The 25,281-nt window shown below is 42.4% G+C and overlaps 1 protein-coding gene and 1 long non-coding RNA gene across 3 annotated transcripts in view; one reads left to right on the top strand and one right to left on the bottom strand.

Annotated features, from left to right (window-relative positions):
• The window catches only part of LOC131482786 (uncharacterized), a 71,425-nt gene that overhangs the window by 34,877 nt on the left and 11,267 nt on the right, over positions 1 to 25,281 (top strand). Inside the window, exons 3-4 of one of the 2 annotated variants that reach the window (XR_009247280.1) lie at positions 23,095 to 23,188; positions 24,000 to 24,116. The exons of the other annotated variant lie outside the window; for it this stretch is intronic. This is a non-coding gene — a long non-coding RNA (uncharacterized LOC131482786). Of the gene's footprint in view, positions 1 to 23,094; positions 23,189 to 23,999; positions 24,117 to 25,281 lie in introns of those variants that run through there. 2 annotated transcript variants of the gene reach the window in all.
• Positions 22,771 to 25,281, bottom strand: part of COL1A2 (collagen type I alpha 2 chain) — a 35,044-nt gene continuing 32,533 nt past the window's right edge. Inside the window, exons 50-52 of the mRNA XM_004582306.4 lie at positions 24,889 to 25,070; positions 24,010 to 24,252; positions 22,771 to 23,252 (exon numbers count right to left, since the gene is read on the bottom strand). Of these exons, the coding sequence (XP_004582363.2) occupies positions 23,106 to 23,252; positions 24,010 to 24,252; positions 24,889 to 25,070 (572 nt within the window). The 3' untranslated portion in view covers positions 22,771 to 23,105. The remainder of the gene's footprint in view (positions 23,253 to 24,009; positions 24,253 to 24,888; positions 25,071 to 25,281) is intronic.

The raw sequence follows: 25,281 nt of genomic DNA, 5'->3' as shown, positions 1-25,281 counted from the left end.
GTTCCTGAGAAATTTTTCCCCTGTGGAGTTAACATTTTTGTAATTATTTGGTAGAAGACACTAGATTGCACTGATATGCTGGTACTGTTTTTTTTTTTTTTTATCAGACTTGTGACCAGGAGACCTAACAACAGTTGGCAACTCCCATTTGAATCAACTACCACTGTGATGTTTACCATATGATAATTTCCCATTTTTCTCTTCCTTTCTCCTTAAAAAGAGCATTACCTTTTGTTGTGTATGAGGATACTTGTGAAAGTTTCTGGAAAGTGCAATCCAAAGATAAACATATTTTGGTGCAAACATTTTTGAAGCTCTTGTGTGATTTCTTTTCCCTGATACTCATTTTCTATAGACTTCTAGAGGACCCTCTTATCTGTGCTGAGCTGTGTCAGTCTTAGCCATGGAGTGTCATTGGAATCTCTATGGGGACAATTTCGTTTCCCTTATAAAATCTAGCGTTATAATTGCAGGACCATATTTCCTTTCAGGATGTTTGACTTCTTAGCGCAGCAGCTGTGACACACTCCAGATGTGAAGACCCCAAAGATTCCTGATCATCATAACCTCCGATTCTGACGGCCTCCCGAACAATGGGTCGTTTCTGTGTTGATAGCTGCAGTTTTGCGTCTGCTGTTGCTCCCGCGTGCTGGCAACGCCTCCCAGTTTCATGCCTACCAGAGTCTCGTCTTACTGAGTCTCTCCCCTTGCCCTCCTCCCGCTCCCTGCGCTGCTTCTCTCCTTTTTTGACTTGGTATGCAAGAAAAGAACTGTATGTGTATATACACACACACACATATATATGTGTGTTTTCATTCTGCATCTTAGAGCCAGAATCAATAATAAAATTTAGTACCTTTGTATTAATAAAAGTATGCGGATAATGGCACTTGATGTCTGCAGCTTCATAAAGGTTGGAATGAACTCTCCTTCGCGTTTTTAGTCCAAAATCTGTTCCAACTCAGACCCGTTCTCACCCATGCATAGTCATTTATAGACCTATAAGGAAAACCTACCTCGTAGGCATTAACTTCTTCAACACATTTTTGGTCAATGCATTTAGACTTCAACGGAGCAGAACACTGGAAATTAGGCTGCATCTTCTGCTTGACTAAACTCATGCGTTTTTTGTCTTTAAGTCACAGTGTCCCAAATGCCTGAAGTTGTCTTGTTCCGCGTGGCTCTGGTGGCTAGGCAAATACTAGTAAAAGCTCTGTCTGCTACCAAGCTGGGGGTCAAGAAAGAGTAATTTATTGTTCCCCAAATTTCCAGATTCAGCCCACTCTTTCTGGCCAATTCTCAAGTAATCTTATTTAATGACCTACCTTATGGCATAACACGTGTACAATGGGATTATAATAGGTGGTTTCACAGTGGATCTAAAGTATATTTCTTCTGAGATCGTAACCAGACAAAAATGTAAGTGACTTTGTTCACGCACAGCCGTTTCCTTGTCCCCAGCTGTGTTACCCAGTCACTCTCACCCCAGGGCTGGGTAATCGCAGAACATCTTCTTGCTCCCCCTTGTTCTGTGCCTCTTGGAACAGTCAAGGCCTTGCAACAATAAATGGAAGGTAAGGTTTGGCATAAGGATATTTGCATCATAAAAGGAAATTCTCAAGGGCTTTAAATAAAGTCCTAGGAGCGGTGACTGGGGTGTGCAGAAGAGAGAAGTTCTTTGGGAGAATTCCTAGCCTCCCTCTTTGGTAGAGCAGCAGAGGCGTCCCAGGAATTGCTTACAGAGTTGCTTCTTATAGACGTAGCTTAGCTGCCTCCAAGTATATCCACTTCTGGGCATGTGTGTGCAAGTGACCTGAAGATCCTAGAGTCCTCTCCCCTTGCAGTTGGTGAGAGAGGCAATAAATAAAGATTTGGCAGGCATCCCACTGAGGCCGCTGACACCTGCTCAGGACAAATCCCCGGGCAATGTGCTTTCTCTTCACATTGCATGTTCTGCACGGAGGCCTCAACTTTGTTTATCGTCCACCCAGCTAAAGAGATTATATATCATGGCCAGCTGGTTCCCTTTGAGGCAGAATTTGGCTCCTTAAACATAGTACTTGTCTAGATAAATGTCAAAGTTGTTTAACAAAAAATACAAAAAAAATCACTTTTTCTTGGTAGCTTTCTTCACTTTTCATCAGTCTAACAGGAATTATTCATGTTTTTCTTGATAGTTTTCTGTTGTTGTTGTTTTGCTTTTTCCCTTCTAAAAATGTACAGAAAGATAAAATATTTGATTTCTGTAGAAAGATTTGCTTCCACTTTCCCCTCTTGAGGTTGTAATAAATAGTGTCATAATTGGCCTGGAATTATTGGCTCTCCATTAATATCAATATTCTTGACTGTGGCAAAACCTTCTTTGCCTTTTTGGAATATATATATATATGTATATATATATTCAGCTCTCTCATTATAGCTGTATGTTGAGAATTCATAATTAAAGTCACAGATGAAAAAAAAAATGTGAAGGCCTTTTATTTGCTGGTAACCAGCGTTTTTCAAAGCCTGGCACTGAAGACTCGGAATGGCTGCTGAGTGCTTTGCTTGCACAGGCTTCTGTCTTGTTTGTGATTTGAGTAAAAAAGATGTAAATAGTTCTCGATTAAACTGCTAATGTCCCTCAGTAAGAAGTGGGTTGTGAGGTGGGTACTAAGATACATAAGCTGAGCTGCCACTTGACGTGTCCACTGCCCTGTACACATGCCCTGGAATTGAGTCTGGTCTCGGCTTCCCATCTGGCATCCCACTAATGGACCTGGGAGGCAGCAGGTGAGGGCTCCAGTCCTTCAAACGCTGCCATCTGATTGGGAGACCTGGATTGGGCTCCAGGTCCCTAGCTCCAACCTGGCTCGTCTGTACTGATTTGGGCATTTGGGTAGTGAAGCCATGGATGGAATCTTTGTCTTTCTTTCTCCCTCTCTGCCTTTCAAATAAACAAAAATGAATAAAGAAAATATTGTAAATGAATTATGGTTCTTTTCATAAACTTTGCATTAAGAATTATTTTAATGTTTATGCTGCTCATGTTCACAGACCTCTAACCAGCTACCATAGGTTGGATGCTCATGAATGAATGTAGGCCCGGCTGTGACAAAGCTTCAGACTGCTTCAGGATGGCAAATGGGCTTGGGTTCACATCAACAGGGGGCCGGGGAATGACAGTACCTATAGACTGGTAGCTGGTCCCTGTGAACCAAGCTAACAGAGATGCCCCTGGGTCTCGGGTCATGACTGGGACTGGTGGTACCACGCTGCGGAGGAAGGATATGTGGCAGAGAGGGGATGTGGTCTCTGAAATAAGCTGTCTGTGTTCAGGACCCAGAGATCCCAAATTCCCTGCTGAGGAGGTTTGGGAGAATAATTTAACATCGCTAAGACTCAGTTTCCCTGCTTATAACATGGAGATAATAATAGTAGCTAACTCACAGGGTTGATGTGAGGATTACATGAGCTCATGCTTCCGGGGCCCCTGGGCCAAGGGGCTGGCACCATAGAAGCACTCCATGAATGTGTGCTGCTAAGTCCTGTCTGCTCTAACCTCTCCTGGACTCTGAACTACTAATGTTCTTGGAATCCTAAATGCTCATTTTGGCACTTGATCACGCCTTAGTCCATTCACCATCATCTATCGAGGCAAAGTTAATCCCCCTTAGGTTGCTGGGTATGGCGTAAATACTGCTCAAGAGAGCAGACCCCCTATTTTAGTGCTGCTTACCATTGGATTGTCCTCTGATAAATAGTGATTTAAAGCTTGAAATCCATACTAAAAAAGGGGAAAAAAAGAAAAGAAAATATTGTGTTCTTTTAAATGAAATAAAAAAGATCCAGTTCCCAGAAGCCAGGTTTTATTCCTCATTGCTAGACTATGGGTTCCAGAATGGGAATCTGTCGTCTAGAAATTGCATTAACAAGGGGCAAACACGGGAGGCCAGCCGTGATGTGAGTGTCCAGAAGCCTGTGTGATGGGACTGGATGGTGCATTTGTAGTCCTAAGGTTTTTGCTGATATGGGGTCGCCTCAGGGAGTCACTTCCAGGGAGTCGCCATGCCTCAGGAGGCCTGATGCCTGCCTGGATTGGAGCTTTCTACTAGGTTGGCTTCGTAGTCCTTACCGTTTTCTTTATCTTAGTGGTTCCCAGTGAGGAAGTTCCTTGGTGTTTATTCTACAGACCTGCTTGAGAAAGTGTCAGCCAGTTTGCCAACGTTGTCTATGTGCTGCTCTTTCCAGAGTCAAATTGCTTTATGCCTTGCTTTCCCAGAGCCAGCAGGCTCCAGGATAGGCCGACGGGATTCGAGATCAGTAAGAGAACCAGGCAGGACAGGCTGGGCTACAAACGCCGAGCGTCTGGAAGCACGCTCTTGACTTGAAAAGAAATGTTATCTTTACAGCTAGCCATGCAGTTGGCTTTGTAGATTGTCTTGCCTTTTGGGATTCTGGACTCTGTATCTCAGGTGATTTTTGCCATGTAGCATAGACACACAAACAAATGTTGTCATATTTATACTGTATTTGGTTGGAGGACCGAGTATGCAAATACTCAGTTCAAAAGCATCAATGATGTTGCTTCAAACTGCCTTCTTTTGTGAACTGATGTTTGGAATTAGTTTTAAACTGTACATTAAATAAAAATCAACACAACCAATCATTTGGATTTTGTGTTCCTTTTTGGTTCCGCAGTCGGAAGAAAGTGCCATTTGCAGGACTGGTTTCCTGATTTTCTCGTGTGTCCCCTCTGGCTTGGCACCCGTTCACAGTCTGCTCCTGCGATCACACTGATGGCTTTGCTGTGTGTTTTGAATGTTTTGCTGACAAACAGAAATTTCTGTTTTTTTTTTTTTTTAACACACTAACATTTTCTATAATTTTTGTTTTGCCTTTGAGCCACAGTTAAAATTCACTCGATTATAGGAAATTCTATGTAAACATCCAGTCTTATCTGAAATGTTGGAAACGCTGGCTTTTTTGGGAGCACATGTTGTCGAGTAACTAAACACACAGCTTTTACGTTCGCCAAGGCCACATTCAGCCGGGGGAGCTCTGCTGCCTGATGTGTGATGTTCCCTCCTGGGATTATTCCTGCAGGTTTCTCCTTTCTTTGTTTAATCGCAACAGCTAAAGGGCAACGACAGCTGCTGGAGTTACAGTCTTCAGACATTTTAGGTGGTTTTCCCTTTTTGCATGAAAACAGCTCCATTGGAAACACCACCATGTGTATATGTTGAGGTTGCCACCCGCTGGTGAAAATAGAGAATTTCCATTTTAATGAGTAATTAGAAAACACACACACACACACACACACACACACACTTGTTTTCTGTTTACATAATATGAGTTTGTATGCGTAGGTTCTTTAAAATTATATTTCAAACTGCACTGGAAGAACAGAGAATGTTACGAACCAATGCAAGCCTAGTGGAAGGATGAAGCAATCGTCTTTAAAGGTCTTCATTGCATCCTTTGTACTTTTGTAGCCCCGCCAAGTGGGAAAGTACAGGGAGATGGCAGAAATAAACATGCCATGTGCCTGCCGCTGTGTCCCAAGAAGAAAGGATAGAAACAATGTTGTGGCTTATTTATACTTTTATTCTTATTTTTGTTTCTTTCTTTTATACAGCAAGATTGTGTACAAAAAGAAATATAAAACTGAAGAAGAAAAATAACTATATGTGTGTACATAAGTTGAAGTGTAAATATTCAATGACACCGCTTTATGGAGTATTAAAACAACAACAACAGCAACAAAGCAGCACTCTCCATCAGGGCCACACTGAACTAAAGAGAAGAACAAAAGCCTGGGGACTGAGCACAGCTTTCATCCCTCCAGCAGCACAGACTGTAAATTCAAATGCACACGGAAGGACATATTCTGTGATAAAGACGCCGTTCCTAACCCACGTGCAGGGACGATCGGTTCCTGCCTGGTATAAACCAAATAAATTCCAGATGTTAAATATATGTATATATATATAAAATGAATATAGATGAGATTTGCATTTAAATAAAACTGCAAAGAAAAGATCATTGACATGTATAAGAGAAGACTTCTGTATGAAGCTCACCATAAAGGCATGACAAATGGAAAAAATATTTATGGCATATAGGACTGACACAGTCAATATGACCTTTAAAAAAGGTTTATGAACGTTAAAAACACACATTTAACTTCAGGACTGATCAAAGGATTGTACTTTAAAAAATGAAATCTTTCGCTATAACATTGACCAACTTTATGTATTTTATTTTTTACAGGGTTGTAAAAAGTACTGGTTGTTATAGAATGATTCTGCTATTTAAAATTATTCCTTAAAAAGATACTGAATGTAGAAAAATGCTTCTATCAAAACTGGGTTAAAATTGGGTTTAAAGAATAAGACAATTGTGTCTGTTTCAAAGGACATCATTCCAAAGTTTAAATGATGATTATTAACACTAGAAGTTATTTGATGATACTTTACTTCTTCATTTATTTCTCCATTTTATAACTTTATGTAAAGGAAAAAATTACAAATAGAAAGACATCATGTTAATTAAAAAATTGAGGCACACAGTGATACACGTAGTTTGATTACCATTTTAATAAAGTAGAATCCGTGTGTGCATGCGTGTGGACCGAAGTGCTTGTGTTGGCTCATGGAGGTGTGTCTGGTGCTGTTCAAAGGCTGTGTGTGCAGACATCTGTTTGTGCATTAGAGTGCATGCATATGGACTGAGGCAAATCTGTCACCTGGGGCATGATGGTTGGTGGCGGTTGTCTCTGGTGCCTGACTTACGGTCCCAGGCACTGTGGGATGTTTACAGGTGGCTGCAGACGGTATTGTCTTTGTCATTCACTTTTGTAATTCTTTTACTAGTGATAAATAAAGATGTGCTGTCATGTCTATATTAAACATCATCTTTAGGAATGTGTTCAGTCACATGAACCATACTCCTGAAAACTTGGGTTAAAATGAGACAAAGTGCAACATAATGCGTGCCGTTCAGGCAGCAGCTGAAATGGCATGTATCTGTTTTATTCATACATGCATATAAATAGATTTTAGAAGCTTGCAAGGTACATGTTCTGAAAGTTTAATTATAATAACCTATAGTACCTTGAATATATAGTGCATGGTTTTCTTCTTTATTCATTTCCAAAGTTTTGATTATATTCTCTGTAATTTTTGTTTTGCCTTTGAGCCACAGTTAAAATTCACTCGATTATAGGAACTATAAGTCCATATATCCGAAGGGCCTTCAGGAAGTCCACTGGAAATTTACAATATATTTTAATTCCATTGCCATGGATCTTTGAATGTTTCTTCCTGTGTCTCAAATACATACACCAAATTATAGGTATTAAATCAATATGTGAAGTTTACTATCTGACAATTAGACCTAAATAAAATGGTTAAACATTCATAGTGTCTTATGATAGAAAAATAGAAACTTTCACCTGTTTTTTTTTCTTTAAAACAAATAAATAGTCTAAAAATCACAGAGTGCTTACTTTTTACTAACTCAGTGCTCATTTTATCCTATTTAAGGCACTTCAAAAATATTTTCTTGTTGGCATTTGGCACAGAAATGAGCCAATATTTTAAACCACTGTTGGATGTGCATATTCTCTGTAAGAGTGGGAGGGTGAGCTGAGTGAAGTAGAAAACTCTTGCTTATCAAGATATGTTTGTCCCAGAAAGAAATGAATATCATGTCCAGGGAGCTGACACTTTGTGGCCACATTCAGCTATTTTCCATCACAAGCTGGTGACTTCTTATGATTAAAAAAAAAATGTAAGCAAACAAGTAAGCATGCTAGAAGTTTCCAGAAGGAAACCACTTAGCTCAGATATTAAAATTTCTCATGAACACATCCTGTACATCCACAGTCATTTCACTGATTACGGGAACTGTTAAATAGTCCATCTGCAATGCAAATGTAACTTTAAAATGGAAAATATGACATTAATTTATTTTCCTCAAGCAACATCAGAAGTAAATCAAATAAAGCGCTTGATTTCAGGCAGCCAGCCTGTTCTGATAAAGCTTTCAAATATCCGGCATGTTAAAAGTGTGCTGCTAGGTACGTGGAAGATGATAGCAAACAAAGAATGACACTATCTCAATCATTTTTTAATAAAGGAGAATCTATAGCTCTCCTGTGCAGCTGCACACTGCTTGACTGGTGGGCAATACTAATATGTGTTCAGAGATACAGTGATGTATCTGCCCGACTCGTTGAGCCGTGCGGAGACCTCTCACAGAGATGCGCTGCCTGACAGCTGGCTCTGCAGCCCTCCACCTTGCTCGCAAGGCCCATGCTGCAGACCCTGAGCAGCTAATATTTAAATCCACATGCACAGCACAGACCTCAAGATGAATGGACATCCTCTGCCCTGAGGCATGCCATGAGTTGATTATGATAAAACCCGCTTAATTATTTATGAGTGGTTGCTTTATAAAATGCTCACTCTGCTTTTTGCTGGAGGGCAGAACCTGCGAGGTGGCAGAGACGGGTCAGAGAGGTGAAACAGCAGCATGGTGCAGGCTCCCTGTCGCACCCAGAAGCCTGGGACTTGATCCCGTAGGCGGTGCGGAAACACAAGCTTCCAACCAGGATGGATGGTCCAGATTTGTATTTTTCTTCTTCTAATGGAAGATGAGTTTGAGGAGAATGAAATGAGAGACAGGTCTCCCTTTAGGTGAGAGCTCACAGAGGTTGGCGTGACAAGACGCAGTACAGCTATAAAAGAAGGGACGGGGCTCCAAATATTTAGAACGCAGAGTATGCGGGCAAAACGTTTAGGAGGATTTGGGCGTTAATTCGATCTGAAGGTGGAGACCAGACGAGGGGGGAAGAGGTGAGCCTCTCCACTGTCTAACGGGGGGATGGGGAAGGTAGTGAGCTGAACTGAGAGAATCGCAGCTGCAGGTGCAGATCTGAAGGGGAAGCCTAAGTGGCTGATTGACTCGCTCCCCTAATGGACACACACAGTCTCCCAGACATCTCCCAAGAGCAAAGTGCATGGGCAAACACACAAAAGACAGTGCCAGTGAGATTACAAAGCCCTCTCCCCGTCTCAGTCACAAGGGCCAGGAATGTCTAAGAGAACCACTTTCGGAAGTGTGTGTCAGCGACAGGGACAAAGACATACCAATGTGAATGGGTTAATTCTATTTGTTGTGTTGCAATGGGCATAATTTTATCTGCCGCAGTAATGAGCTCCATTCTCATTGTATCTTACCTATTCATTCGTTAGATTGAGGCTTCAGTCCTCCCCCCCCTTTACAGAGCAAATATACAATAAGATCAAATAAATTTTGATGATTTCCAACAGATGGTGAGGGACTCAACTCCAGTACCATCTGATCTGTGGCTTCTCAGTCCTTTCTGGCTGTTCTTTCTACTTAATTACCTTACCGTCACTTCCTAATCCCTTCCCAGTAACTGTACACCGAGACGGGGTCTAGCATTCTCTATGAATTTTCCACAGTCCACACTGCTTTCTGATAAGATAGTTTGTCTTTGTGGCTGTGTTGCCAATGGATCTGAACAGTCTGGTTCCAGTGGAAGCTTTCACTGCTGCTCGAACCACGTCTTTGCCCAACCTAATAATTCAGCTTCATGCTGAGAATTTGCAACTGACGCTGACAATTTGATCTCGTTGCACATCTGACAAAATGGATCAAGCACGCAGTGATTTTACTTAGTCGAAGTATAGTTTTCACTGGCCTGTCTGTGCAATTCTCGTATGAGACATTTGTTTTTCTCAGTTGTCCGGACAGGCTTACTCGGGTGACAGGTTTCAGTTCGAAGTTTCCATTGCATGAATGCATCCATGTATCTTTTCTGAACGAAGCAGGGAAAGTATTGCCATAAGATGCGTTTTACAATCCTTCAGGAAAGCACACAAAAGGGAGAAGTTGATGAAAGCTCAGAAGGCATGTCGTAAGGCGTCTTTCTATAGACTTGGTCTGTATATTCACACACCTCTCTGTGGAGGTAGATTCTTCCCCGTAACAAGTTCACTGGAGTGTCGGCAGGCTGTTTGTGTTCTGTGCCGTAGTTGTCAACAGCACCGCTCTACCAAGACACACGAATACAATTCTGCTGATTCAAACCCCCAGCCTCACAGGCATCGTCTCTGGTTTCTGTCATTTTTAGCAGTAATCTGTTTAAATAAATGCTTGTGGCCTTGAGGAGAGAAATGGCACGCTGAAAACTTTTCATCGTTAAGCATGGCTAATGAAACAAGACTTAATGTCCAAGATACCGTCTGTGTTCTGTGAGTGCCTTTTCAACAACCACCATTTGTTTCTGGTAGTGAAAGCAATAGATATTCTTTTAATATCTTGAAAAAATACAGAAAGATAAAGCAAAAGAGAAAAGAACAACCCTAATAGTACCCATAACTCACTGGATATTAAGGTTATCAGTATTTTTATATCCACTGTTTCTGGGTTTTTAATGCATGTTTGTAAAATAAAAAATTCTAAACTCACTTGAACTTATATTTTGTATAATGATTTATAAAGATTAATAAAAAGTATCACTACCTGTGTGTAGTTTAGGTAAACTCTTGCTCTGTATGGAAGAGAACATGGAGACTGGTTTTTGTATTTCCCCCTTTGCTCATCAACGCGTGTGCTGAAACAGGCATGAGTGGAGGTTAGGAGTTGCTGCTGCTTCTCTCACTCTCATTTCCTGTGAGTTCCTCATAGCATCTTACTATATAGTATGTCTTGTTAGTGAAACTCTAATGGTAAAAATACACACAAACTTTTCTTATAAACTTTTGCTGTAAACTAACGCCAACGACTTTGATGCTTACTCACAGGAACAGCTATCCATCCTACCACAGGAAGAAAAACTGTGTGCAAGTTAGAGTATTTCCACCTGGGTATTTTCAAGGATAACTCGGGCTGATCATGCAGTGTTTTTTCCTGAGACTCACATTGGGGCACAGCGATTTAAGCTGTCACCTGCCATGCTGGCATCCCATATGAGCGTGGTTCAAGCCCAAGCTGTTCCACTTCTGATGCAGCTCCCTGCTTATGCACCTGGGAAAGCAGCAAAGGATGGCTCAACACTTGGGGCCCTGCCGCCCATGTGTGGAACCCAGCTGGAGTCCCACGCTCCTGGCTTTTTCCTGGACCATCCCTGGATTTTGTCACCATTTGTGATATGAACAAGTGAATGGAATATATTCTCTCTCTCTCTTTTCTTGCTCCATAATTCTACTTTCTAGGTAAACAAAGAAGTAAATCTTTTTTAAAATCCACAAAGTACTTTTTCTTTTTTCCCATCATGTGGTGATTATAAAACCTAACTTCTACAGGCGGTCCACCTCTGTTGTCCTATGCTCGATGAATACTTAGTAATCAATTTTTTCCATATCATTAAGTGTAGTCTGAGAACATTTGCTATAGCTGCACTGCCGAGCATCCTGTGGAGATCTCTTGTTTCCTTTGACCAATCCATTAGCAGTGCACATTTGGTTTCTTTGCAATGTTCAGTCGTGAACAAGGCCTGGACAGGTGCTGTGTCAGAGCCGAGAGGAGCCTCAGCTGGCGCTGGGCACATGTGCTCTCTGCCCTTGGAGAGTCTTTCAGGCACTTTCCTGCTCTGCTTGATGTAATGCAAGGAGAAGGGTGCATGACTTTGCAGTAACCGGAGGGGTGTTTTGTCCAGTGGAAGAGGGGGAACTACATTATAGGTTTTACTATCTACTTTTTGGAGGGTTGTGCAGGCTGCCTGCTGTGACACGCTGTCAGAAGGCATTCATTCACGAGGGGCAGTTTGGGGTATATTTGTTGTGGTTTTCAGAGAGTTGCACTGTGGTAGTTTCTTCTTTCAGCTTTTGTGCTGCAAATTGCCAATGATTTCCCAAAGGCTGAAGACTTCTGGTTCTTTTAACCTGTCTGGTGCTTCCTCCAAGATTGAGCTGCCCTGGGGAGCTGTGCTGGAGGAGAGCTGCAGGCTGTGGTGACTTGAGCAGTGGGGGCTCAGGGGCACCCAAGTCACACAGCCTCAGGGAGACATTGGTATCTGGACTGACTTCACTCAAAAGTCTAGAATAACTGAAGATTCCTTTCCTAGGATACATCTCTCCCTGTGAAATAATAACTGATTCTGAATACAAGCTATTTTAAGGCTTTGGGCATACACTAATAAATCCCTCTTCAGAAATCTTACACCAATTTATACTCACATCAGTTGTGTGAGTTTCTGGCTGAACTCTTATCACCACTGTTATTTTTTTAAAGGAGCATAGTCAAATGTGAGGTGAGGTTTAACTTATGTTTCTTTAATTACTAAAGGAGTTGAACGCTTTTTGTCTTTTGTCATTTATGTTTTGGTCCTCCCCTCCCAAGCAAGCATTTTTAAAAATTGATACCTAAGATCTTATTTAAAGACAAAGTGCTTGAACCACAAGAAGATCCACATGGCAGGGAGTTGGGGGTGGGGGTGAAGATCTTTAGAAAGTTCATAAAACATGTGTTATGGAAAATTCTTCGTGTGGTTTTCAAAATTCTCATGTCAAATTAAGCTCATCATTTAATTCAAAAATTCTCACAAACTTTATAGTACCTTCATATTTTTCAGGAGAAAGAAAGGGCGGCAGAACATTAGGGCTCTGGGGATGTGGGTTGTGATGGAGATGTTACTTCTGGGCTTTTATATGTCCATCCCCTTTCAAGATGATGCGTGTGTGGCTGCCAATGCCGCCATGGCCACGGTTTAGACGCCATGCCTCTCATGACGGTGTGTCTGTTCAAAAGTCATCAGTTACCAGGAAGCCTAGGCATGTAGGAACTGTGACAGGCTCTCTCCCATAGGAGTTGGAACAGACAGCTGTTTTGTTTTTTATTAATTTTTTAAAGACTTATTTATTTTTATTGGAAAGTCAGACATAGAGAGAGGAGGAGAGACAGAGAGGAAGACCCTCCGTCCGATGGTTCACTCCCCAAGTGGCCGCAGCGGCTGGAGCTAGGAGTGTCAATTAGTAGCAGGTCCAGAAGAGCAAAAGGTACGAAACGTGAACAAGTCCGGTGTGTGAGGGAGCTGCGGGAGTCCCTAACTCTGGCTCTGAGACCTCGGAGGCCACCCTCGTGGTGAGCAGGCTGTGACTCTAGTTTCAGTAGCATGTCCCTTTTCCTGCTCTTCCCTACGCGTGTTCCTGTACCCAGAGCTGCAGCAAAGCCAGCCTAAAAGAAATAGGATGTTTCTAAAGAAAAGAACTATCCCTGTTCCTGCCACTCCACATGTACCCTAGTAGACATTCTCAGAGTTAGGGCTTTCGGCTACGTCGTTCAATAAGAAAGCATCGAGCAGAGTCTACGTATTAGGTGTTGGGACAGGGGAATGGAAATAACAGAGGCAAGTCAGTCTGTCGTCTCAAAGCATGTAGCTCAATTGCACTTTCTACATAGCGTGGATGTTCATTACTGCAGATTGTCGGATCAATGGTGACCAGCTAGTTGCTAGGCAACTTGAAAGCCAGGAATACAGCCGGAATGCAGCTTCATTCTGATAGGAATTCTTTGAGATGTTTGTCAAGAACTGAGTGATCTGAAATTTCCTTTCCTTTACAGCTCAGATATTGGCCTGCCACAGTTTAATAGATGCTAGCATGAGACATGTGACTCCTGGGTCATGGAGACAAAGGGTTTTATTAAGGCACAGCAGGAACATCAGGTTTCTGTTTCCTGGCGCTTCCTTGCCCTGAATCCCATGGGGACAAACACAGAACTACACAGGTGGGCCTGAGGAACCGTGGCAAGCCAACATGTTGGCATTCGTCCTGCAGGGAGTGGGGGAGAAACACAATATCTTTATTGCACTGAACAGCAACTTGTTTCATCCTGTCTTCTTCAAGGTTGTTCATTATCACCTCGCAAGTGCCCTTGAACAGATAGTGCAGACTGAAGGTCGACCAGTGGCTCTGTGAGCAAGAAACACAGGGAGGCCACGTGTCCACACAGACCTGTCTCCCAGCAGTGTTCTTGGTGCTTGCCCAAGTCCGTCTGTTAACTTCTGCTTGTTCTCAGATTGCCCTACATTCCTCTCTTTGGCCTCTTCCTGCTTACCGGGCATGCTCATTAAAAGCAGACGTCTGCTTTGGTTTGCTCTGAGTTTCTCAAATGGAAGCAGCGAGGATAGTTATGGAAGGATGCTTCGTCATCTAATGGGGGACCCAAGCGCCCGGCTGCAGCCGGTGCCGGAGCCTCAGCAGCGACATCCTTCTCTGTTGCTCTCTACAACAGAAGTGAGGAGCCGAGCGATCCAGCTTGGCCTAGGTTCTTGGTCCAGGTTGGCACTCTGCTCCAGGGGAGGGGAAGGGTGATGGAAGCCCAGGCTTGGTGCATCTCAGCTGTCCACACAGAAAGAGGAGTGGTTCCTTGGGAGTTGTAGGAGACCTTCCCAATTACTTTCTGTTGTACCTGTGTTCATTGGATAACTATTCTATTGCTCAGAAGAGAAGTACAGTTGCTGTTTTGAGCATTAGTTCATTTTTAAAATCAACTAAGTACAGTTTTGCCTTGTGTGTTGTTTTCTTGACCGTCTTTTGCCATGTTCCCCTCCTCCTCCCCCCACCCACTCTTTTTTTTTTTCTGCAGTCATTTTGTGATCTGACGTTAAGCAGTTCAGTGATTCAAGAGTTTCTCATAAACATAAGTAACCCTTGGTAGTGGCAGATAGATAGGTCATTCTTATCAGTCCTTCTACTAAGGGTATATTACAACTCAAGCAAACTTAGCCCCAAATTTGGTCATATCAGATATTCATTGACTAGCCATGTCTCTTCAACAGCAGTATTTTGACAACTAAAATAATTTTTAAAACATGTTCATGCTAATTAGCACATCCTCTGGTATGTGTTTCAATAATGTTATTTGAATCTCCTGTGTGGTGACCCCCAGAGCTATAGATTTTCCTAGTTAGAGATTTTTTTCCCCAAAGTGACAGCTTTGAACGTGATCCAATTTTACCCAGCTGCCCACACTCACATGTACATGAAACTTCCTGTGCAAGTATTTTAAAAGTAAATTGTCAGACAGTGTATTAGGTCAGAATTTAGGCATTTAGTCATGCACTCATGCTAATTTCCATGCTCCTTTGTGATTAACATCCCTCCTGCCTGGATTAATTGGGTTTGCAATAAGTAATCACATTTGTAATACTGCAATAGTTCCCAAATTAATTGCTCACATGTTCAATGAGCCGTTACATGTTCTCTTTCCCAGCAGCTTAGAGAACCCACGATTTGAGAACTGTGGTCCTAAACATTTTGGGAAGAGGGACACAGACTCCTCTAAGGAGCACCTGAGGACAGTGGGGAGCCAGGAGCCGCCACCTTGGGGAGCCCTCCAGTGTCACCCCGTTGGACACGCTCCTGGGCTCCTCACCTGGTACTTCTGCTGTGCCAGGCGTGTCGGACCCGGCAGAACCCTGAGCTGAGAAGCACTGCACGTTGTTGTCCTAGACACAGCATGGAGACATGGCAGCAAGCCCATGGCTCTGCTTTGCTGGACATACAGTAGTTCTCAAGATCTGCAGCAAACTGTAACCACCATGCGAGTTTTAAACAGTGTTTCAGGCCAGTTAAACCCTAATAGGAGATATGGTGGAGGGGGACAAAACTGCTTTTTTTTTTTTTTTGTAACCCAGCATGGAAATTAGATTTTCTCCAATGTATCAATATAGTTTTACTTATTTACACTCAGTTGGCATATACCTTGAAAATGAGATAATAGCAAGAAGCCTTGTAACCCTGTAACTTTTACAAAATACACATGTGTTGTGTGTTACATTAATTTGCATGTTGGTAAGAAGACACATCCTTTGTGGCAATGTTTTATATTTCTCACTTCAAAGGCTCAAAGGATTTAGTAGAATTTGTAGGGTGTCTGATAGACAGCCCTGATAAGTCTAAGAGAAGAAAGGAAAGGCTGCTTTGATGATGTACAGTGTCAAGGTGACTGTTTATGGTGATGTTTTAGCTGAAGGATGAAGGAAATATGTGGAGCTTCAAACTGAGCAGAAGTTCCCTGTATAACACACCGGGCAGAGTCTGAAAGTAAATATCCACTATGAGTAATCCAGAGAAACAGTTAAGTGGGCAATTTTCTAGATGTCATCTTGGGGAGGTTTTTTTTTTTATTCTTTTGATTAGGAACAAATCTTATCATGATGAATAATTTAGTTACATTTGATAAAGTTTTAGAAATTACTTCAGACTGCTGCAGAAAGGAAAGTAGATCTATAATCAGCAATAGAAAAACCATGTTGGAAATAACTATAATCAAAGCTGCTTCTACATTTCTTTGAAGTGGATCCACTTATAATATTACTCATATAGACATTCAGAGCTCTGGCAATAATAGGTGATTTAATGATGTTTAAAGCCCTTGAGTAAATTCACATGGGCCAAGAAATTTCCCTGAGGACATGAATTTAGCAATTATGATCACTGCTTGCTCAGACAACTCTTGAGTTAGGATTTGCATCACCAGGGACAAAGTTTTAGAAACTCCAACTGCAAAAACTAAATGCTAGGAGCTTGACAGATTTGACAGTCCATCGTGTTGAAGAACTGCTTCCAAGCAAGCAAAAGGGGCTCAGAAACCTTTCTCCCCCAAACTGGGTGCTCCTCATTAGCACTGAACAGCCATCGGCCGAGTGCAAAATTGTCCTTTTTATTATTAAGTTGGCTTTTATTTTTTTAACTGGGTGTGAAATTGTTGATATGCTTTTGCAAAAAAAAAATGAGATGATTATTATGGTTCAAGTGAGAGATGGATACCTTTGTACTGTGTTGGAGAGAAGGATTTTTCTGAATCCTGAGGATTTGGAAGCTTGCAGGGATGTGTCTGTGGCAGGAGAAATCCAAGTGTCGTGGAGTGGAACTGTGAGACCGTTTTGGATCACTGCTGTTGTTGAAGTTCATCTGTCTGTGTACAGCTGACTTCTTGGTGAGGAAGTTAAAGTCTTGGAAGGGCTCTCCTCCAGCCTCACGTGCGGCCTTGCGCTCCTGTATCCTGCCCTCACAACCCACTGAGTGGCATTCCTGTATCCTGCCCACACAGCCCACTGAGTGGCATCTCACCAGATGAGAGGCAGGTGGCTGCCTAGACATCCTCTTGTCTGTCCCAGGTAGCCCCTGGAAGGTTCCCATTCACTCTGCCTATGCCTTCACAGCTGATCACTGTGTCTTGGGGCAACAGTGGCTGCGATCCACAGCCTCTGACCAGCTGTGCTGCTGCTGCTGTGTGCCTGTGTGTCACCTCTGCGTGTTACTTCCATGGGAGAGATGCTCAAGGGCAAGGAAGAGGGTACCGTGGGTGTAGAAAGGGAGACCACGTGGCAGCTGGTGAGAGGTTGTATGTGTGGGAAGCTGTGCATGTAGGAAACCTCTAGTATTCTCCCAACTTTCCTTCTCTGCTCCTGTGCCTGTGGCAGGGTGGAAGGGCCGGGGTGTTCTACTATGCAACCAGCAGGGGGAGCCGTGACCTGCAAGTGACTTCCCATGGGGCGAAGAAGGTCATTACTGGACCTGGTGATTTACAAGTACCTGTTCTCATCTTGCCTGGCATTGATAGGTTCTGTTTTAGGAAGGTACTTTCTGTTGTTTTTCTCCACACACTTCCTGTTTGTGGTTACCTAAACTATTTGACAGCAAGAACAATAGTGCCCTAAAAGTAAAAGCTCCCTGTGTTAGTAAAAAAAAAAAAAATGTATTTTTTGTTTATGAATTTCTGTAGGTACATGGTGAACTATGGTTTCAAGATTGTATTTCTAGAGTCTAGTTAGAATTTAGATTTCAGAAAAAAAAAATTACTTGTGTACCTTAGGTTGAGAATAATAGGTTTGCTTGGGAGCAGCCCTGGAAGGTCTGACTGGTAGCTCACCGGAAGGTGATTCTTGTCCCTGGAACCTGTTGTGGTGCTAGGAATTGAAATTTCTTTGAAGTGACACTACTTATGTCTTTAAAAGTTAAATATCAAATACAGATTTTACTTAAAAGGGATACCTTTTTCTTTAACCACCTTGATCGAGAAACATTCTTTAATTTTTTTTTTCCCTTGGAGGTGCATTTCTGATGCTGCAAAGAACACGACTGGGTCACAAAGCATCTGTCCCTGGCCTTGAGTGGCACGGGTGGTGCCCCCACAAGAGAAATGTGAAAGAGCTATTGGCAGTGCCAACGGCTCCTCTCAGGTCCAGAAGCGGGAGAATTAGCAGATTTTAAGAAACCCACTCAAAATGAACTGGGAAGGTCACGACTGAGCAGCACCGGGGATCTGGTGCAGTGAGTAACACTCCTTTCATGCAGTGACTCATAGCATCTTTTTGGATCGTGGACCCCTTTGTGCGTTTGAACAAAAAACGATGAAACTTCTCCTAAGAAAACAGGCACAACACTTGGAAGAATGCAGCAGGCTGTTTCAGGAGCTCATGGGGGTGCCCGTTCCCCAACGCCCAGGTCCTGGCCCCCAAGCAAGAGAGGCTAAGTGGGAGCAGCTGCCTGCACATTCAAAGCAAGTGTGCTCCTCTGCTTTTGTGTTTCTGTGTTTTTAAATTTTTGTAATGAAAGTTTTATACAGAATGTATTTGTACCTAATGTAGTTGTATAATACTACACTCATTTTATATATAATGTAATATAGGGATACATAATTCAAAACTGATAGATTACCAATTGAGAGAGTAGTGTTAATTAAATTTAAAGCTGTTGACTCTTCCTAAACAGCGGAGGGCCCATGAGAAGAAATAAAACTGCTAGTAACTGGAAGGTTGGGGTGTAATGGCAGGTAATACAGTCCTGCTCCAAGCAGAGATGTCCTCCCGGGCCGCCTCAGTGGCTCTGTGAGACAGGTAGAGGTAACGCACTGGTGAATGGCCCTGTGGGGGCGATAGGTTAACCACATGCCCAGGTAGCTTAGGAGTCTTACCTGGGATTGGTGCTGTGGCACAGTGACCAACATGATGCCTTCATACTGTGATCCCAAACAGGAGTGCTGGTTCAGGTCCCAGCTACCCTGCTTCCAGTCAAGCTCCCTGATAATGCATAAAGGAAAACAATTTAAAATGGCCCAAGTATTTGGGGTGCCTGCCCCCCATGTGGCAGGGCCAGCTGGAGCTCTGGTCTCCTGGCTTTGGATGGGTGCAGCCCCAGCTGCTGTGGGCGTTTGGAGAGTGAACCAGTGAATGAAAGATTTTCTCTCTCTCTCTCTCTGTACCTTTCAAATAAACAAGCAAATAAATCACCTTTTTTTTTTTTTTTTTTTTTTAATTGAAGAGGCTTTGGCAAGGGTCCTTGGCTGCAGCAGATGCTGCTGCTGCGGACGGCACATTTTCAGCTCATGTCACTAAACCACAGGGTAAGGCAGTCGTTCTGGGCTGCTTGTGGCCCCATCCCTGCAGTTCCTGCTGCTCCCTGAGGATACAGAGCCATTGAATCCCTGCTGGTCACTTTCTGGAACACTTTCTGTTTTTTGAGGGTTTTTGTTGTTGTTGTTGTTTTGTTTTGTTTTTGCTACTCTATCAGAGGGCCAGGAAGCTGAGCCCTGTGAGCTAACAATTCAGCATTAACTCTCTCCTGTTAGCATTGTAATACTAGTGTATTTTAAAGCAGAGAGAGGGCCCTGGAAGGCTTTAAATACATTCATATATGGAAAGGATTTGCAGTGTGTTATTAAATGGGAATCCTGAGGCTCGCGTCCCTAGAAGTGCCAACTGCTTTTTCTCCCAAATTTCCCATGGTGCTACCTGTCCAAAAGGAAGTACTCCTTGAGATGGGTTGTTGTTCTGACCCCCATGACCTTTCTAACTTTTCTTATCTATAATCTAATGTCTGAACTTCCTTCTCAGTGATATTAAGTGGAATAGCATTAAAAAAAAGTCTTTTGGCATTAAAGATAATAAATGTATTCAGCATTGTTCAGGTGTCTTTGCTCTTTGCCAGTACATTAGCAGTATTGATTTCAGAATTTTAAATGACCCTCTTTACCAGACTTGATTAATGTCCCCTCCCAAGCTCTTGGCTACCTGCTCCTACCCTCTCTGGCATATGTGTCTTCCCTCTTACATTTGCACAAGTTACAGGTGGCTGACCTTTTACTGACCAGGTGCTGGGGAGTGTTGCAAAGAGTGTCCCTCTCCAGACATGACTGGTCACAGAAGCACCAGCCCTGCATCACATGCCTCTATATCCATTTTTTCTAGTCCGGGTCCTGGGCGCACACCCAGTAGACCTCTTGGCTTGTCCAGTACCCAACTGTCCTACCATGTGACCACCAGGGGGAGGTGTTTAGCCCAGGGATTGGAGTAGAAATGAGGTCTCTACCAGAGAGGCTAGTTCATTTCGAATGTCACCGTTCCAGCCTAAGACCAAGGTTAATTTTCTGAAATTCTTTTTCATTAATTGATTATGTCTCCTGCTATCCCCTTTAGGACACTCCAGTTAAAATGTTGCCCGCTCCTTATTTTGTTTGTCTCTGCAAGTGGACTTGGAGGTCCCTGAAGACAATGGGACACCTGGGACAGCTCTGTGCACCCTACCTGCAGTGGCCCAGGGCGAATGCGAAGTGGGAAAGACGAAGGCCAGGCTTCCCTTCCCTTTCAGGAAAAGGGACAAAGGGGTTGATTTCCCTTTCCCTGGCTATGGTTATTTCTCCATGGGGATTCTTTTCACTTGAGGACTATTTTTGTGTGTGTGTGTGTGTGTGTGTGTAAGATTTTGAAAGCAATTTTTTTGTAACTGATAATATAACTACTTAATAGCAGTAACTATTCCTAACTTTATTAGACTAATACATGGGCTCAGCATTTTTCACAGACATCTCTAATATATCTCTAATAACAGCATAGCTGAATATCTTCAAGATTAAAGCTTCCATTAAACATTTATTTTCTTTTACTCAGTCATCTTCATAAATGTTACAAGGAGACAAAAATTTATCTCACTTTCTTATCCTATTGTTATCTCTTAGATATACCATGTTTTGTTTCCTTGATGCTGTCAGCTGTGTTATCATTTAACTATTTTTCTGTTGTCTCACAATGATGATTAAATGATTAGTAAGTGATTGTTGGCTGAAGAAATCTAACACTGATGCAATTTGATAAAAGGCCATTTCTATTACAGAATGCAATGCTGGGTTCAGAGTTGCTCCTTAATAAATCCTGGTTTACTTACACTGCAAGTCCGAGGACATCATTTACATCTAATCCTACAGTGTGTAACTGCAAGGTCATGGACGTCTCCGGCCATTTCAGTCACACCTGAGAGGGAGCCGTGGGCATTCTGAATCAGCCATCTTAACACGTTTCTGTCACCCCAAGAAGGCTCAGGCTGCACAGGACTAGGGAAATAACCATAACCAGTGACTCACAAATCGGTGCACGACAGGATTTCCCTGGGTTGTGTAAGGAAGCCGACCCCTTATAAAATCTGAATTTGGTGGCAAGGACAGAGAACTGGCATTTCTCAGTGTTTTGATCCAGGTGGCAGGACCATATTTTGAGGTTGTCATGCGGTTAGTAGACCTGGCTAACTTTTTAGGAGTTAATGTTAGATTTTCATTACATTCAGTCTTTTGCTTTTAAAAACTAATTGAATCTTGAGATGACTTCTAACAGGAAGCAAATATTACAATCACAATTATGTTCTGCAACAGGAAATAAGTTCTAAATGAATCTTAACATTTCACTTGACACATTACTATGTTTAAGTGTATTAAAGATGTTATGGAAAGGTGCAGGGGAGGAAAATGAACTTGAGTTGGCAGGTAGGTGTGTGTACTATTATTCCCAACTGTCTACGCTGATCGACAGCACACACATTATTTCCTAACAGGCATTGTACTCAGTTGCATCACATTTAAATGTATGGCATTTTTTTTCACCGAATATTTGAAACTTTTTTAGTTAATAGTACTAATTGTGCCCAGACCAATGTTCAGCCATGGGTACAGAGTGCTCAGAGGGTAATGAGCAAAACCAGGACATTCTCACAGACCCTTGCTTCTTAGGCCTCCGGTCAGTGCTGCCTGGTTGCTGATGTATGACAGACATGGACATGGAAGTGCAGGGTCAGGGGCATGAGGTCACAGGACCCCAAGGAGCTGAGCCGGAGCACTCTGCTCATCCCATGGGACAGGCATGAACCCCCACTTTCTGCAGAATCTCTGCCACTGTCTCCCCCTAGAAAGCTGGTGCGGAGGCGTGCTTAGATTGCAAACAGCCTTGAAGCAAGGAATTCTACTCAGTATTTTCTTTTTGGAAAAACCAAACATGCTTTATTTCACTTTTTTCACAATTTATTTAAACATCTCACATATACAAAATAAGGTACATTTTTCCGTGTGTCCAAGAAATATGACTTCTTTGGAACCATGGAAGAGGAGGAAATGAAATCGGCAAAGAACAAACGCTGAGTTGAAGAAGAGGACCATTTTGGGCACAAATGATCTGCATGTTCTTAATTAGGGGTCAGAGAGAAAACACTGATGCTAAATCCAATTGAAAAAACCACACAACACAACTCAGTACAGAGGAGTATTTCTTCTCAAGTTCTTCTCAGCACCATCACCATTCTTCAAGTTGCTGAAATACTCTAGCACCTTTGTATCATGAAAAACAAGCACCTCAGTTCGTCTTCTCAAGGCTGGCACACAGCGAGGTGAGTGACACTCACAGGAAAGCATGCTGAGGTAGTTTAAACCTTTGAAAGTGTGGGTTTTAAACTTCCCTCTGTGGAAGATATTCAAAAGCCACAAGTGGTGCACATGTTCATGGTTTTTATTTTATTTTTCATTTTTTTAATTTTGATTTTCTTACAAAGGTTGACATTTCCCACAAAAGGTGTAAGGGTTTTGAAAAAAAAAGAATTCCAAATCTTGATGGGGGTGGGGTGAGGGAGAGAGTTGATGAAGTCATATTGCACAATGCTCCGATCATCCTTCTGCTCGTTCGCCCACAATGGAAAGCAAGCAGATGTGCAGAAGAAATGGAAGGATTCAGCTTAGTTCAACAAGAAAAGAAGAAATGGCAAAGAGAGAATGGTAGTTTTCAAATTTGGGGGTTTTTTTGGTTTGTTTTTAATTTAGGTGGAGTTCACTTATTTGAAACAGACCGGGCCAATGTCCACATAGAGTTCTTGGTCAGAACCACCAATGTCCAAAGGTGCGATGTCCAGGAAGGGTAAGCGGGATGGCTTGTTTGTTTTGTATTCAATGATTGTCTTTCCCCATTCATTTGTCTTTTTCTGTTAAAAAGAGAAAAGAAAACAGATAGATAAGGCAGCACTGTTTCAGTATCGGGGAACATCTAACTTCTAAGACTCGGGCTTTATGAGTCACTTTTTGGTGCTTGTAGGTGCATGCCAGCTCAGTAAGACTGGTTTTGGATCCGAAGCATTGAGGCTTTCTTTAGGGGAAGGGGCTCTCTCTAGCCTGATTTTTTTTTTTAAAAAAAAAACAACACTTCAAGACATTTTTAAGTGTTTTTTTTTCCTATAGCATCATTTTCAGATTGGGGTATGTGTGTGAGAGAGAAAGAGAGAGGGAGCTGGGTGGGTGTGCAGTGCTATGATTGGGTATTTGCTTTTTTTCTATTAATAGTAGAAAATGTATAGAATATGCTCTACAGTTTTCATTATAGGGAAAATGTAAGGAAACCACCACATTTAGGCCATAACAAAAAGAAAAACAAAATATCTACAACTATAAATTATAATTTAAGCCCTTCAAATCTCAAATAAGTTTCAAGTTCTAGGCATATAATATTGTTTTAAGAAACTCACATTAAAGGAAAGGCAACCAGTGTGTAAACATATTATACATTTCAGCATTTCAGAGAATTCAAGAGGAAAAAAAACGGGATGAGAACACTCTGGGTTTATCATCTTGCATGTAAATAAATACAGAAATAAGTCAGGTCCCTTGTTCCTATAATGGCCTAAACTGGATCCACCACTCTCGGCTCCCCAGACAAAGGCATCCTGATGTTACAGCACCACTCACCGAGCAGCCATCCACAAGAACAGTGTAAGTGAACCTGCTGTTGCCCTCAGCAACAAGTTCAACATCGTTGGAGCCCTGCAGAATGACGGCCTTGTTCAGACTACCAGTCTCCGCATCCATGTACGCGATGCTGTTCTTGCAGTGGTAGGTGATGTTCTGAGAGGCATGATTGGCCAGCAGGCGCATAAAGGCGAGTTGGGTGGCCATCTCCTTGGAGGTTACACCTTCTGTGTTGTATTCAAACTAGAGAGAATGAGAAAGAATCACAGTTAAGGGGAGAAGGACTCAAATACCAAGACTCAGTTGTTGTTGCTGTTTGTAGTCTGTTATAGGGAGGAGTGACAGACTGCAACCCAAGCCTTAGGAAGACGATGCATTTATCTTTGAAGCACCAGAGACACAGACGGACGCGAGTCCTGCTGGGCTATGGCAAGGTCATCAACAACAGTAACTCTTCAGCCTCGCCTTTGTGAGCATGCTCCTTCTTCAAGAGTAAAGAGGCAGAGACGGAGACCTCTTTCTTTTTTCTCAAATTCTATGATCTATTGATTTCCAGGAGGCATGCAATAAAATGAGTAAAAAGATTTAATTAAAAATTCAGAAAAAAACTGCTCATGATCTGAAAACACATAGGCATAGGACTGGCATGCCTTCCCACTAAACGACATCTGCCTATTTCTCCAATGAGTTTCCATTAAGTCCAATGTTAAAAGAAACTCGGAAATATACGAATGTATCTCATCTAATTTTCAATGTTCAGTCTAGGCCAAGTTCTTCAGGCATTTGTTGGCAAGGGATGAAAATGTAGATAATGAGAAAGCCAACAACCCTAAGGAAACAGTGCTTGGTAGAAGGGGTAATGCCTACAGGATTCCTCACCTGCGTACCACCACTGATTTCTCCTAACCAGACATGCTTCTTGGGCTTGGAGTTCTTATACCAGTTCTTGACTGCGACACTGTCAGGCTGGGCCTGGATGCAGGTCTCCCCGGAGGAGAAATCACAATATACTTTGATGGCATCCATAGTGCAGCCTTGGTTAGGATCAATCCAGTAGTAACCTTTGAAGGAAATGAGGCACCGGTCATGACACTTCTCACTGAGCAGAACAGCAGAACAAAAAAATCTAATAATCACTTGTAATTGCTTGTTAAAAGGCTGCTTTCAGTTTTTGAAGATTTGATTGTACAGTTCTGCCACCTACCCCATGCCCAACAGGAGAGGGTGGCCACTCTCAGGATCAGTCAGTTCTTTCGCTTTCCTCACAAAAGC

Source organism: Ochotona princeps, chromosome 20 (assembly GCF_030435755.1).
Source record: "Ochotona princeps isolate mOchPri1 chromosome 20, mOchPri1.hap1, whole genome shotgun sequence".
In the NCBI taxonomy this organism is placed as follows: domain Eukaryota; kingdom Metazoa; phylum Chordata; class Mammalia; order Lagomorpha; family Ochotonidae; genus Ochotona; species Ochotona princeps.
Note: the sequence above shows the minus strand (reverse complement) of the source record. Positions and strands in the feature narration are given on the sequence as shown.